Source organism: Eulemur rufifrons, chromosome 6, assembly GCF_041146395.1.
Source record: "Eulemur rufifrons isolate Redbay chromosome 6, OSU_ERuf_1, whole genome shotgun sequence".
Classification (NCBI taxonomy): Eukaryota; Metazoa; Chordata; class Mammalia; order Primates; family Lemuridae; genus Eulemur; species Eulemur rufifrons.
The window spans coordinates 31,614,071-31,630,092 of NC_090988.1; the positions used below are offsets into that span (position 1 = coordinate 31,614,071).

Consider the following 16,022-nt stretch of genomic DNA (forward strand, 5'->3'; position numbering starts at 1 on the left):
TGCCATACTTACTTTAGAACAGATGGTCAAGAGTAGACTGGTTGCAATTATATTCAGACTCACCAAACTATTGTTGAGAACCCATTGCTAGGCATTTTCATAAATATTATTGTATTTAATCTTCCAAGTCAGTTATTCCTATTGTACAGACAAAAACCAAAACCAAACAAAAACCCCAAAATAAAAATGATGTACTTGAGGTCACAGCAAATTAGGGACAGAGGTGCTATTTCAATTCAGCTCTCCTGATTACAAGTCAAGGGTTTTTTTGAGCTCCCCAGACAGATCACTGGCCAATACATGCTTTTTCCTTCCTCCCTTCTTTCCTCTCTCCCTCCCTTCTTCCTTCCATCTATCCATCCCTCCAAAACTTCCCTGAGTACCTCTCTAGTGATAGGCACTGTGCTGAGAAAAAAAGTGAGACAAGGAGATAAAATATGGTAAAATCACTGCTGTCTTGAAGTGATAAGGAAAACTCTGATATCTCCTGAGCAAAGTAATCCCAGCAACTATCAAGACTAACTTTGACTAGTTCACACTAATTTAATCTGGAAAGAGGAAACCTCATTCATTTGACTAACCTCCTAGTTTCACCACTGACATCTCTATCTTACGCCCAGCCAGGTTATAAGTATGACAAGTTTTAGGAAAGAACACAACAGAAGATTATGTTTATGTCTGACTGAGCATACATCGCTAACTGCATTCCACAACCAAAAGTAAGATTTTATGGGAAATTCAGGGTTTTGGATTATCCATGCAACTCCCGGCACAGGATAGGAAGAGCTGATTGTCAAAATGACTGACATTTTCCTTTATGCCCAAGAGAGCACCAGCTAAGAAGGCTTTTAGAGTAAGAAGAGATTCATTCCAAGTTTCCTTTTTATATAACCAAATACTATATATATATATATATACATACATATATATCTCCAACCAAATACTGTGTGTGTGTGTGTGTGAGTGTATTTTGCTTAGTATGTAATAAAAAACCTTCTAATAAAAGTAGTGTGTAAAGGCAGTCAGACTATCTGGATTCAAAGCTTGGATCCATCCTTTGGAAGTTGGGTGAACTCATTTAAGTTATTTAACATCTCTAGACTTCAGTTTCCTCATCTGTAAATTATGTGTAACAAACCTGATGGGTTCTTGAGAGAATTAATGAATTAAATTAAATTAAATATGATCTCAAAATAATATTCTACCCTGAAGTCAAATTGGCTTTAGGCACTCCTGCTGAAATGTCATTAGTTCCTGCAATGTAAATAAAATGGAATACGGTTAATATTAACCTCATTAGGAATAAATTTAGAAATCTTAAAAACTTGGCCTGTTTTGAAAAGGAAGATTGATGGCTATATTGCACAGAAGATGGATTATTTTGAAAATAAATTTTTTAAACTGAATTTCCCTTCTGCTGGGCTACTCAATTGATACAGACCCCTACGATCACCTATTTCAGTAGGTTCTGCAATTCTTTCCCTTAACTCACATAGGGAGCAGATACCCAATTGCTGTCTCTTGGAACATCTCCCTTTCCTTTATTTAAAGAGAAAATATATATCAGGATCTGCCAGTTTGTATCATTTTAAATCCAGGAGTTTATATATAAAGAAACCAATATCATAAGCTTAGGAGTTCCATTTCTGGAACAGCGCCATAAGCCCCCACAGACCCAACACCCAGAGAAACAATTGTCACAAATGAAAATTATTATTTAAGATTACAGTCCCTCAAAACGTTTAAAGTCTTTGGAAATTGTCCTCAGAGCATGCAGAATGAAGAAACATTTGCTCAAGCAATGTACTGATTTTCAGTAAGAATAGCAAGAGTCATTGGTACTTGAGGTACAACTGGCTGCCTTTTTCCTCCATCCCCAGCTCAATGAGACTGAAGCTCCATTATGGGCAAGTGTGGCTGACAAGACAGTGCTCCCCGCCTTCCCTCAGCTCCCACTCAAAGAATACAGTATCTCATGGGGTAGGGAAGGCTGCCAGCATGTCTTAGCCCTTCTAGCTCTGAATTGCAGAGGCTAAATTCCCAGTGAGTGTAGCCAAAAGGGCAAGAGCTCCCTTCCTCCAACTAGTTACACTCATAGGACAGAGGCTTTACTTTAGGTACAGTAGGCCAAGAATATCGGGAACCTGACCATCCTCCCTCATTCCTGCTTGTTCACAGGGTACAAGGTAAGCTGAGAATACCAGGGGCTATCTCCCTTGCCCAACACCAAGAACAATGGGTCAAAGATTTTGCTTAGTCCATCAGAACAGAAAACTCTGAAGCTCTCCGCAAAAGAATTAACATTATTTGAAACAGAGTGTAGACAGTTCAAGCTTAAATGTGATTTCAAAAACAATGGAGATTTTGGAGGTAAGAAATTAAGAAGATGGTAGCTCTATAAAAGCAGTGAGCTCCAGGGGTCCCCAATCTATGGTGAGTTGTATAATTATTTCATCATATATTACAATGTAGCAATAAAAATAAAGTGCACAATAAATGTAATGTGCTTGAATCATCCCAAAACCATCACCTCCCTCCCTGGTTTGTGGAAAAATTGTCTTCCATGAAAATGGTCCCTGGTTGCAAAAATGTTGGGGACTGCTGAGCTAAACCATAAGAAATAACCAGGGAAAGAGACAGCTAAGAAGAGCACTCTTAGCATCATAACAAATCTCAAGGATTGGTGAAAAACTGACCCTGCAATGAGCCCAAATTTAAATGAATCAGTCTGTGCAGCAATTTATGTCCCAGGGCATTGTCAAAAACAAGAGAATAATCTTCCAGCAATTAGTGGAAACTAACAACTGGGTGTGATACCAAATGAGGCAGAGAGTTTAATAGAGAGATCAAGGATAGTAACACACACAAAGCTGCTGAAACCACTATTATCCCCGGATGAGTCTGGTCATGCCCAAGGCTGTATCCTCAGAAGAGAGAACAGCAGAGGCTTCAAACTGAGGGGGAAACATATTTCATTAAAATAATTCACTCAAGTCACTAAACAAATAAACAAGCAAGAAATAACAAAAACATGTCCTAAAGAGAGGGAGGATCAGTATCAGTATACAGAGTTGCTAAAATATAGCACCTAAAATGTCCAGTTTTCAACAAAAAATTATTGATACATGCAAAGAATCAAGAAAGTATGACTCATACACCAGAAAAAAAGTAGATAATATAAACTGCCTATGAGCAGGCCCAAATGTCAGATTTAACAAACTACTTCAAAGAAATCATAAGTGTGTTCAAAGAACTAAAGAAAACCATGTTTAAAGAAGTAATGGAAGGTATGAAGGTATGGTAACAATGTTTCATCAAATAGAGAGTATCAATAAAGACAGAGAAGTTATTTTTTTTAAAAAAGAACCAAATGAAAATTGAAGTTGAAAAGTATAATAATTGAAATTAAAAATTCATTAATGGCTCTCAATAATAAATGTGACCTGGCAGAAGAATGAATAAATAGACTTGAAAACATATCAATAGAGATTATAAAATCTGAAGCATAAAAACAATGAAGAAAAATGGGCAGATCATCAAAGAAAATGTAGTACATTATTAAGCACACTAATAAAACCATAATGGGAGTACCAGAAGGAGATGAGAGAAAGGACTTCAAAGAACTAGTGGCTGAAAACTTCCCAAATTTGATGAAAAATATTAACCTATATATCCAAGAAGCTCAACAAACTCCAAGTAAACACAACGAGATTGACAGCTATACACATCATAGTAAAAATGCTAACAGCCAAAGACAAAAAGAAAATTCTGAAAGCAGTAAGAGAAAAACTCCCCCCATATAAGGAACCCCAATAAGTGTAACAAATGATTTCTCAGCAAAAACAATGAAGTACAGAAGGCAGTGGGGTTGGCACAAAGTGCTTAAAAAAAAAAAAAAAATCTGTCAACCAAGAATCTTTTCTCCAGCAAAACTAACTTTCAAACAGGAAGGTGAAATAAAGACATTCCTAGGTGAACAAAAATTGAGAACTCACTGCTGACAGATTCACATCACAGAAAAAAAAAAAAAAGAGAAAAGAAAGAAAGAAACCTGGCAGACACACAGCCAACTATATCAATAACAACATTAAATGTGAATGGATTAAACAATATAATCAAAGTCAGAGATTATCCGACTGGATTAAAAAAATGCAATCCAACTGTATGCTTTCTATAGTAGATATATTACATACTTTAGATTCAAAAATACAAATAGGTTATAAGTAAAAGGATGGATGATATATCATACAAATAACAACAGTAAGAAAATCACAGTGGCTATACCAACATCACACAAAACAGATTTTAAAACAAAGAAATATTAATTAGAGGTAAAAAATAAAATATAATGATGAAAGGATCAATCCCACAGGAATATGTAACAATTATAAACGTATATGCACCTAGTAACACAGTATACAAATACATGAAGCAAAGTCATGTGCTTCTGGGAGGGCTTTCCAAACAGGAAACCAAGAGTTTTGTTTAGTTTCACATTTCCACTGAGTTAAGGATTACAGGCCACCTGAATATTATGGAGTTAAAAACATTTTATATACAATGGTAAATTTGATGCCACTTAAAAAATATCCATGTGTAAAATTCAAATATTTTCATTTAGGAGAAATCTTTCATTTTTTGCTTTGCATTCAAAAGAAAGGTCATAGTAATTTTCTTAAATGTCTTCTAATAAATAAATAAGTCTGGCCCAAATATGATTTTTTTTTAATTTAGTAATGACACTTTTAAATATTTAAAGTTAGCTGAAAATCAAAAAAGATACCATAGGCAGCGTTTGTCAGACAAAAGAACTCTCAGGAAGAAGGCAGTGGTTTATACTATTTGTTAGAGCTAATTAATGGAGATTTACAATCAGTTTTCTAGCATTTGGAATCCCAATCTAGGTCACTGGTCTTAAATTTTCTTTTGTTCAGTCATAAAAGGTTGCCAGGGATCAAGAATGTTATTAATGGTTTGAAGTTTTCATAAGTAAGTTAATGGTGTTCTGGTCACACATTCCACAGCTGCTGCTCAGTCAGTGGGGCTTGACCTTTGGTAGGTTCAAGAAAGCAGCTGGGAATGGTGGTGAAGGATGAGGCAAGTATTTTAAGCATTCTTTAGTGGCCAGATACTCTCCCCTGCTAGTCCCTGTGTCAAGGCCACACACAGTCATGTTAAGGGCAAAGCTTATGTTAATCTAACATTCTGGATAATTAAGCAGAAACATTTTATGTGACACTCATGTGGCTTTTAAAAGCATATTTTAAAAGGTTTTGCCAGAAAATTAGCTTGAACACCAGCAAGAGAAAGCCTAATTAATGGTGTAGTTAAATTTCATGAAGAGCTCACACAACTCAAAACTAATCTTGACCAAGGATAGAGTCCTTTGTTTATTAGCTAAAAGAAGTACTGTTATGGGTCAATAGTTAATGACGAACTTGAAATGATGTTGTTCCTAGTAGATTTTTGTTTTAAGTAATGGTGATGGGGTGTGTGTGCGTGTGTGTGTTTGTGGGTGGGGGGGCAATTCATATTATCTCAAAGTCTGCAAGTTAAGATGAGACTTATTAATATGTTTATGGAGCATTTCAGGTTGAGTATCCCTTATCCAAAAAGGTTAGGACCAGAAGTGTTTTAGATTTGGGTTTTTTTTCCTTCCAGATTTTGGAATATTTGCATTATATTTATCAGTTGAGCATCCCAAATCCAAAAATCCCAAATCCAAAATGTTCCAATGAGCATCCCCTTTGAGCATTATGTCCACATTCAAAAGGTTTAGATTTTGGATTTTGAATTTTGGGATTTGGGATGTTCAACTTGTATTTCAAATGTGCATGGCTCAAATGAGCATGAATTGGGTTACTATTTGTAACAATGAAGGAAAGACTAACCATTTCGTTGTAAATCATGGTACTCATAAAAATAAAAAATGTCCCTTCTTAATAGTAAATAATGCTGTAAAGGAATTCTTGAGAAAATTTAAAACTGAATTTAGACATTTGTTTCCAGCAGCACAGCAAACCAACTTCTGGATTAAATATGTATGTGTGTGAGAGAGAGAGTGTGTGTGTGTGTGTGTGTGTGTGTCTGTATCTTTCAATCTCTAGCTAGATAGACAGACAGTAGATAGATATATCTTTTTTTTTTTTTGAGACAGAGTCTCACTTTGTTGCCCAGGCTAGAGTGAGTGCCGTGGCGTCAGCCTAGCTCACAGCAACCTCAAACTCCTGAGCTCAAGCGATCCTCCTGTCTCAGCCTCCCGAGTAGCTGGGACTACAGGCATGCACCACCATGCCCGGCTAATTTTTTCTATATATATTTTTAGCTGTCCATATAATTTCTTTCTATTTTTAGTAGAGGTGGGGTCTCGCTCTTGCTCAGGCTGGTCTCGAACTCCTGAGCTCAAACAATCCGCCCACCTCGGCCTCCCAGAGTGCTAGGATTACAGGCGTGAGCCACCGCGCCCGGCCGATAGATATATCTTATGATTAATTTTACACATCAACTTTGCTAAGTCATGATACCCAGATATTTGGTCAAAGATTATTCTAGAATCTAAATGTTTCTGTGAAGGTATTTTTTAGATGATGTTAACATTTAAATGAGTTGACTTTAAGTAGAGCAGATTACCCTCATAATTGGGGTTGGCCTCTTCCAATAAATTGAAGGTCTTAAGAGGACAAAAACTGAGTTCTCCTGAGGAAGAAGGAATTCTGCCTCTAGACTGCCTTTGTATTTGAGCTGCATGATCAACTCTTCCCTGGGTCTCTAGCCTGTCAGCCTGTCTTGCAGATTTTGGACTTAACCAGCCTCTATAATTGTGTGAACCAATTTTCTTTAAAATCAATCTCTCTCTCTCTCTCTCCATATATATATATATACACACACACACATACATACATATATATAAATATATATTTTTACACACCTCCACATCCACACCCCTACACCCACATCCTATTGCTTTGTTTTTTTTCTGGAGAAACTCTAATACTACAATATCTACCTCTCTATCTATCTATCTAAGAGACAGAAAGAGATTTTTAAGTACATGGATGAACTAGCAGCAAAGTCAGAAAAATCTCCAGAGACCAAGAGAACCACGAATCCATGGAAGGAATCTAACAGTAGAGTGTAAGTTTAACCTGAGAGAAGCTGCTGACTTTAATAAATTAGAGCACTGCTCTTCAAATTCACTGCTTATAACACACACAAAAAACTATATACTCCTGCACATTTTTAAGTTGACATCTAAGTGTTCCATCATTAGTTTAACAGTTGCAAAGGATATAATTGTTTGCATATTGGAAACATATACAGGTACACACACATACATACATAGATGTATCTTAAAAATTAACTGCCTCGGTATTTTTTTAAGCACATTCAATGGACTCTAATTACAATAGCAATATCACAGCACCATCATATACTTTAAAAAAAGTTTGACAAATAAACAATATAGGTTAGAGAATTACTTGACCAGATGCTTTATTAAGATGTCCAGCATCTCTCGGTTTTTCTCTGGCAATTTGTGCACCAATGCATGTACAGCCTCCACTCTGTAGTTTTGGTCATCAGATTCTGTTACATAAAAAAGATTGCAAATGCTCAAGTTTTAATGGCATTTAAATGTGAATGTAAACATTAGCAATCTAAACATAATAACCACTCCTACCCCTCATGCCCATAAGCACTAAATGCATCATGTAGTATCATCATTATTCTTATGGCTGAGAGAAGTTGAGTAACTTGTCTGTGGTCATGAAGTTAAGAGAGTAGAGATGCCAAACAAACCGAGTTCTATCAATTCCACATGTGTGCTCTTAAGCCACTAAACTGTGTACTTCCACGTATCCATAATTCATCACCTGCTTGGGTTTTGCTACTCAAGGATAGAATCAAACCTTCGGAAATGTGAATGATCACAACAATTGTTACAGACTGTCTAAGTGCCAGGAACTATTAATATAATACACATTAGCCTACAGAAACCTCCTAGAGATCCAACACACGCCACCAAAGGGAAGTCTCTAATTCCTCTTCCTATTTCACAAATTTAAAAACAATACAGAGTGACTTTCCTGAGGTGTCAGCATCATAATGCAAACAGAAGCCCATGGATTTTAAGCCCATGATGACAACGGTAAATCTGAAGTGCAAGAAATCATCTAAGGCAAGTCTATTCTGCCAGGAAAAATCTAAAATGATGACATGTCTGCTAGAGAAATGTCTAATACTTCAGAAAAAGAAATCTATTTAACATTCTCTTACTATAGTAAACAAATTCTGGTGTGATTAACCCACCCTTGCCAAATCCTTTCTCCAGAAAGTGACCTGACCAATAGGATGTGTAGTACGGGAGCACCCTCTCATCTGAGCATCGCTATCTGGACATGGGGTGAGCAAAGAGCCCGGCTCGTGCTAAACATAAGGTCTCTCCGATGAGTTGGAATGGAGACACCAAACTCTGGTCTTTCTGCTGGATGTGTGAAAAGGCAGATCATGTAACACCAGGGCTAAAGTGACCAAATGTACCCCAAGAAAATCTGACTGGGAAAGGAGATGAGAATGAGACAGAAATTCAGCACAGAACAAAGATGAGAGATCCTCGGAAAGAGTGAGGAGAGAAATGCCAGTTCCCAGCTTCACAGTTCCTGGTTGCAGGCTCACGGAAGGCAGGAGAGCCCTTCTCTGCCAAGGAAATCTGTGAGATACCTTTTAGGCTCTGGGAAACTTTCCCTTTATACTGAGCTGGATTTCCGCTGCTTGAAACCAAACAACTTAATTTTATTAACTTAGCGTCTAGTAAATAGGGCCATCTCAGCCCAGGCAAAAGATGAATTCCCATATATGTGAAAATATTCTGGCTGGGCACGGTGGTTCACACCTGTAATCCTAGCACTTTGGGAGGCAGGAGGACCACTGAAGGCCAGGAGACTGAGATCACTCTGAGCAACCTAGAGCAAGATCTTGTCTCTACAAAAAATGAAAAAAAAAATTAGCTGGGTTTGGTGGCACATGCCTGTAAGTCCCAGCTACTCAGGAGGCTAAGGCAGGAGGATCACTTGAGCCCAGGAGTTTGAGGTTGCAGTGAGCTATGACGACATCTCTGCACTGTAGCCCTGGCAACAGAGTGAGATCCTATCTCAAAACAAAAAAAACAAAAAAACACCACAACACATTTTAAATATCATGGCTGTGAATAATATAATCATCATTGCCACAAAAGAAAATGGAGAAAAGACTTGGGACCAAAATCTTGTACTAAAACAATCAGCTCATTGAGGTATTTTAGCCAAGTAGTCAGTTGTTATAATACAAACTTTCTGTAAGAAAAGATTCCAGGTTAAGAGTCAAAAAAATTGGCTTGCAGCCCTGGTTTTGCCATGAATTTACTAGCGTCCTTCAATAAGTCTGGTCCTGATTTCCTAGTTCATAGAATGAGAGATTGGATTATGTATTTTCTCAGGTCCTATTCATCTTACAAAGATAGATTTCTGTGAAGAGAATGTAGGGTGGAGAGCTTCGGGAGAAATCTAAGTAGTGTAGGTTTTTACGAGATCATGTGGTCAGTCATAAATGCTGGCTGAAAACCAGGGTCACTCACCTTTATCTGACACTTTAATCAGCAGACATTTCCTGTGATATTACAATGCGTGCAAATAAACTAATGCAACTGATTTCTTTCTTGGATTGTGAAAAATACCCTTGTTACAGTCACACCTCATACATCTTAACAATGAAATGTCAACTTCTAATTGTTACGAGTTGTTGTTATGGGGTCAGATGGGGATCTGGCACTTTAGACTCAATGGTTTAAAGATCCATATTACTACCTTCTCAGGTTACATGTTTCTCACTGTCCTCCAACCCTCTCCCCTAATATTTTCATTAAACCTATCTATTCACATCACATGATGACAGTCACAGATCTAAACAAATGACATAAATATGTGATATTCACAAATATAACATGAGGGAAAGGGGATTGATCGAAGTTCCTCTTGCCTGCCAAAAATATCTGACTCTTCTCTCCAGATTTAGGAATATAGCACATGAGCACATGTAGTGATATAACTGTCTGTACATATTTGCAGTCTTGTTTATTTAAAGTTGCTCTCAAAGGGAACTGATATTTATCACTCGAGTGAAATAAAATTAGAATTCTTCACAGCTCTTTCCAATCACACTTGACTGTCATCCCAATGAAGTCTGAAGTGACAAAATATTTTAGTTCATTCTGAAATTTCTTATTGGCTTATAAAGCATACTTAAGCTACCAAGGAGTAGATTAACAACTTTTTAAGCAATATGTGAAAAAAATCTTAACTAGCTGATTTAAATGTATATGCCTCAGTAATACAGTACAAAACTGTATCAATGATAATGCATCTGATGCAAGTATACTTACTAACAGCAACAATAAAGTCTTTGTGCAACTTGTAAGTCATCAGCGGTTCTGCAAGGCACCTATAGCAGAGAAGTGAAGCACATTTGAGAATGGAAGTATCTTTTTCTCCCCCCTTAAGCTTTCATTGCTTAAGAATTGGGTGATTATTATTTATCAATTAAAAATAAAATAAAATAACAAACATATAAAGGAATTGGGTGATTAGGCAGTATGATAAAGTTCTAGTAGGGTCCCAGGCAGTCCTAAAATGCAGACCTCAAAGACATCAACGTCCCTTAGCACTTCTTATCATGATTATATTAAAGGGCAGGCAGGGAGATAATTTTTTCACTTTGTAAGAACAACTATCTTACCACAGGAACAAAACCTCTCTGGGGACAACAGTTAAAAAACAAAACAGAACAGTTTTCCATTTCAATTTGTTGTTTAAAAAAAAAATACATGAAAACCTCATATACAAATTTAATATAAAAAAATACTCATTCAGTATTCATAAAAATATTGTAGTCTTTTAAGTTATTATTGGCAAAAATCAAGTACAAGTTCCAGAATACTAATCATCAATGTTACCACCTTGTACTAGCTCCCCCTAAGGGAACTGAGCTAAGGAGCAAAGCTTGTGGGCACAGATACCACGAAATCACATGGTGACCGCCCAAGGGGGTGAGTCAGAGATCACATCCAGAGCATCAGGAGTTGTCACCTGAGGTAGTTTTTCAGTCCACTCGTTATTGTCTTATTGTCCCACAGTTCAATATCAATGTCAATATCAGGAGGGGATTTTGGAGCTGGAAAGAATGAAAAAAAAGATGTTTAAATTAAGCAACTCAAAATATTACTTGTGCCATTATGAAAATGGATACAAATTCATTTTTTAGGATGCCAACACAATTAACTTTAGGATTGTTGTTTGTGTGAACTGGTAAAAAGCTCACTAAACTTCAAAAATATCTTGGAGTAATGTCTCCCAAATCAAATTATTGCTAATTGCTAACATGACAGAACACTTCACATGTACCCAGCATGCTTCTAAGCGTTCTACAGGGATTAACATACTCAATCCTCACAACTGTTAAGAGGCAGGAACTATTATTATCCCCATTTTTATAAATGAGGAGGCTGAGCCACAAAGAAATTAAGCAAATTACTCAAGGTCACAAAACTTCTGAGTAGCCAAGCTGGGATTCCAAGCCAGGCAATGCCTCTAGCATCCATGCATCTTATCATATCTCTATCTAACCAAAGGAAAAATTGAGAAAAAGTCCAATATTATAAAAATGCCTCCTGAAATTCTGATTATTCATCTATTATAACTGATCAAAAACTGAATATAAATATTTAAAATACTTCTTGAAAATACTCAAAAACAAGCAATAGTCTGTCTATATCTCAAAGAAACCCATGGTTTATTTTACCGATAAGAATATAAAAATTAATGAAGTAACTTGCTTCATTCAAAACTTACAAAATGTGGTATTCATGAGTTTTTGAACTTTGGAGTTCACTCCTCCTATTCGGTAGAGGCCTAAAATGGTGATGCCTAATAGGACGGAAAATCACAAGAAAATGGCTTGAGACGCAGCTTCGCGATTACAGAATGTTAAAAACTCAGACATACACCGACATGGATTGAAAGCTACTTATCCAATTTTGCAGTTGAACTTTAGCAAACCTACCCTGGAAATACCCATCAGACATATATTTCTCAGACACTGAACAGTAATTTGCAAGTCTTTGAAGATCTTCAAAGCAGCAAAGTATATCTGCCCATTCACCATTATTTGAATATAAAAAAGCATCAAAGATGCAAAGGGATGATCAGTATTCCTCATCTTCTAGTTCTTCAGTCGTGGAGTCCTCCTGCATGTTAAACAGTCCTGTGGCATTTAGATCTTCATTTTAAAGGTGAGGAAACAGATTCAGAGAATTCAAGGAACCTGCTTAGCTTCTCAAAACCTCTAAGTCGCAGCACTAAAATCTGAATATAAGTCTGTAGAACTCCGAAGCCCAACATGAGTTTTGCTTCAGACAAATTTTCCTGGAAGTAAGAGTCTCACATCTAACTGGAGTGCACTTCAAGAGAGAGGTCGTGATTAGAGAAAGGAAAGGTACCAAAATTGCAGCAGTGACTGAAATACAAAGGGAAAGGACAAAGGGAAGGAAGGAGGCTGAAGACAAGCTCCTTAGGAATCTTTCCTCCTCGATGCTTGAAAAAAATTAAAGAGGTGCTTACAATAATAGATATTAAATAATATACAATTTATCAGTAAGTGAAGCTACATAGAAAAATTATAAAAGAAGCACCATACCTGTAGCATGATTTTTAGTAAATTAAAGTTCAAGGTATAGCAATTTGTAAACTTATACAATTTATACAACTATATCACTCTTAAAATTACTCTTGTGTTAATGACTAAATACATCTTCATTTTCTACTCCGAGAGATGTCTACGTAAGAATGAGACGTGCGTCAGAAACGCTGTTCCTATCAGGCAACACTTACCTCTTGTTTCCACAGCTTGAATGCATTTTCTCACAAAGTTGAACCCTGCTTCATTTAAGTACACTGAAAATAAGAGAAAACTCACATAAAGCATTTATGTTGGACTTACAGTCCCCCTTCCTTTATGACTCAACAGCACAGCGGGTGTTAATTAAGTTTATCAAGCATTTTGGTTAAAGGCTGCCTTTTTATTATTTTGGGGCAGAAGCAGAGGAGGGAAGTTCACTCTCACAGTTATTACATCAACCTGCTGACTAAGAGGCACGGATCTTTCACAGAAAATTATGTTACATCGGTTCCATCCATTTTTCCTAAAAGTAGCATTATCCTTCACTGTATGTGTTTCCAGATGATAGGGGCAAATGCAGTAAGAATAAACCTTTACTGTGTGTTGAAAATTGTATTATAAAGTCCCATGGGATTCTCAAAACAACATTAAGAGGTAGAGAGAGAGCTTTGCGATCTTAAGATGATTCATAGGTTGCTGGAAACTTCACTTCTCTCTGTTCTAAGATGGAAAGAGTCTGGATTCCAACTTGGGTCTTCTGATTCCAAGCCCAGAGCCCTTTCTACTACATTTCACTACCATATTCAAAATAATTCAAAACATGCTTGGCCAATCCACTAAAAGTCCCCCAAATCCTAGATTATGAAATAACAATTTATTTTCATTGGGTTTTTTTGCTAGATTTTCCTTAGATCTATTCTAGTTTTTTAAGCTTTTGGGGCAAGATGAAATTAGGTTACTTAACTGAAGTGAAAGTATTTAACAATATCAAGTAATAATCCAAGGAAAAACTCAAAGATTTTTGGACTATGATACAAATTTTCATCACATGTGGTGAAGATACTCTATGCTATCTTTTAATATTTTTAAATAACAATTGAAGATAATTCAAACCAGTAAAAATGTAGAACTGGCTTCCATTTAAAGAAGGTAGATTAAATACATTCATGTAGCTCAATACAGATCCACAGACAAAAAAATACATGTGAAAAAAATTATGACACAAATCAAGAAAGGGTACCAGCAACAGACTAAAAACATTGAAAAAAAATAATCCTAGACATAGAAAACCAGTGTGACTGAATTGATTGACAGAAAGGCTTGAAAAATCTATGGCCCCTGAACTAGAGGTATTGCCATGAAAGGATATTTATTATGGGTTGTTAGGTGAAAAAAGTAATCTACAGGACAATTAAGGCCTATTTTCTTAAAATGTAAAAGTTTGAGAATATGAATGTTTCTATTTTCCTTGGAAAAAAACTTCATAAAGATCTATGCAAACTCTTGGTAAGGAGGAAGAGGGCAGAAGGCAGAAACTGACATTTTTATTCACTAGACGTTGGAATTATTTGATATTTTTAAAATATATATATTTAGAACTTTAAAAATAATTTCACCACTCTAGAAATAAAACTGCTAAAACTAAAATATGTCTTGCCATCAATAGGAATTCTTTGTACCCAGTGCCCTAGGTTAGGAGAACAGAACTCAGTGAGTGCTTTGAGTAAACTCAACATGCAAGAAAGAATGGCCATTGCACGAGCATCTCATTAGAGTGTAGCTGAAGACCTACGGGAGAGAAGAGCTCCTTTCCAACACTGAGAAGGGGCTGTTTGCTTCCAAAAACCCCAAATGCCAGGCATAAGATTATATATTCAGACATTTAAAAATACTTACTGAATATAGGAAACAGGTGGGATGGAAAGGTAAGAGAGAAATCACTTAATTTTCATTTTTAACAATGACAATAAAAACCAAGACCAAAAAAGTATAACCCTAGTTAAAACAGGACACTAGCATTTTTGTATCAATTAAAACTGCAAGTCCTGACATTTAAAATGTCTGGTACTTGAGGTCACCTTGTTCAGCTTTTCAATAAAAAAAGATTTATTAAGAGAAAGAGAAAATCATACTTTTTGAAAAAAAACTTTCAATAAAACTTGCTTTTGGCAAAATGGGTGAAGATAGTTGTGATATATAAAAACAGAATTTCTTTCTTAAGTACTTATTTTGAGAAAAATAAGCAATAACCAGACTATCTCTCAAAGGTATACTGGGATATTTGGCAGCAATACTCCAGTCTTTTCTAATAAGCTAAAATCACAGGCTCATTAGCTAGAATAAAATCTTACAGAGAGTCAGTCTGACTGCCAAGTGATGTATTCCATGGGTCCTATACTTAGGTCTCTTCATATGAGTAAATGCAACATTAATCAATTCAGAGATATGGAAAAATACACTATGTTGGCCAAACAACCACAAATTTTCATTTGTTTCCTTTGACCATCCTTTGCTTTGACTAAAAAAGTACAGTTCCATGGTGCAGAGACAGTCCTCAGCTTTGTTCACAGTCAGACAAAACTACGGTCATTTCCCAGCTCTAGTATCACTGCTGTACGAATGGGAAGGTGCCCATTATTTTATGAACTCAAGTTCCTTCATTTATACAATGAGGGAAGTAATAATACATAAGTTAAAGAGCTGTAGTAAGATGAAGACAAACTACAGGAAGCACTGAAGAGCACCTAATAATAGAACAAGCCTAATTAAAGGCTAGTTTTCTTCTTCCTGTGTTCCTGTTGACACCTTGCTGCTATATGTAGGAAAACAGAAGAAGAAATGCTTAAGGCAGTCTTTAGCTCTAACCAACTAGAGAGAGAGAGAGAGAGAGAACATACTTTCCCCTCATTATTGCCCCTATGTTACTGGGCAGGGTTTTAATCTCTCTGTGTCTCAATTTCCTCTTCCATAAAATAAGGATAATAGTAGTATCTTCTTCATGGAGCTGTTTAAAGATGAAATAAGTTAACAATGGCAAAGCTCCTAGAATAGTGTAATACGTAGAATACAGTAACTGCTACAGAACGTTGACTATTATCATCATTATTGAGTAGAAGAGAATACAAATGTCTACATATGTAAATTTCATGAATAAGGCATTCTTCACACAAGGATGAAATCATTGGGTCTTGAGGGATTGTTGGCCATAAGTGTTGTTTTTCAAAAAGTCATGCTATATCACTTATTTTTAAAATACTTGGGGCCAGAGCAATGATATGTTTCTTCAAATAGATATAGATCAAGCATAAACCAGGCAG

At 36.2% G+C, this 16,022-nt stretch overlaps 1 protein-coding gene across 1 annotated transcript in view; it reads right to left on the reverse strand.

Annotated features, from left to right (window-relative positions):
* Positions 1 to 16,022, reverse strand: part of ARHGAP42 (Rho GTPase activating protein 42) — a 266,391-nt gene that overhangs the window by 14,790 nt on the left and 235,579 nt on the right. The window contains exons 13-17 of the mRNA XM_069469030.1: positions 12,918 to 12,980; positions 11,880 to 11,954; positions 11,118 to 11,202; positions 10,415 to 10,473; positions 7,479 to 7,584 (exon numbers count right to left, since the gene is read on the reverse strand). Coding sequence (XP_069325131.1) covers positions 7,479 to 7,584; positions 10,415 to 10,473; positions 11,118 to 11,202; positions 11,880 to 11,954; positions 12,918 to 12,980 — 388 coding nt within the window. The remainder of the gene's footprint in view (positions 1 to 7,478; positions 7,585 to 10,414; positions 10,474 to 11,117; positions 11,203 to 11,879; positions 11,955 to 12,917; positions 12,981 to 16,022) is intronic.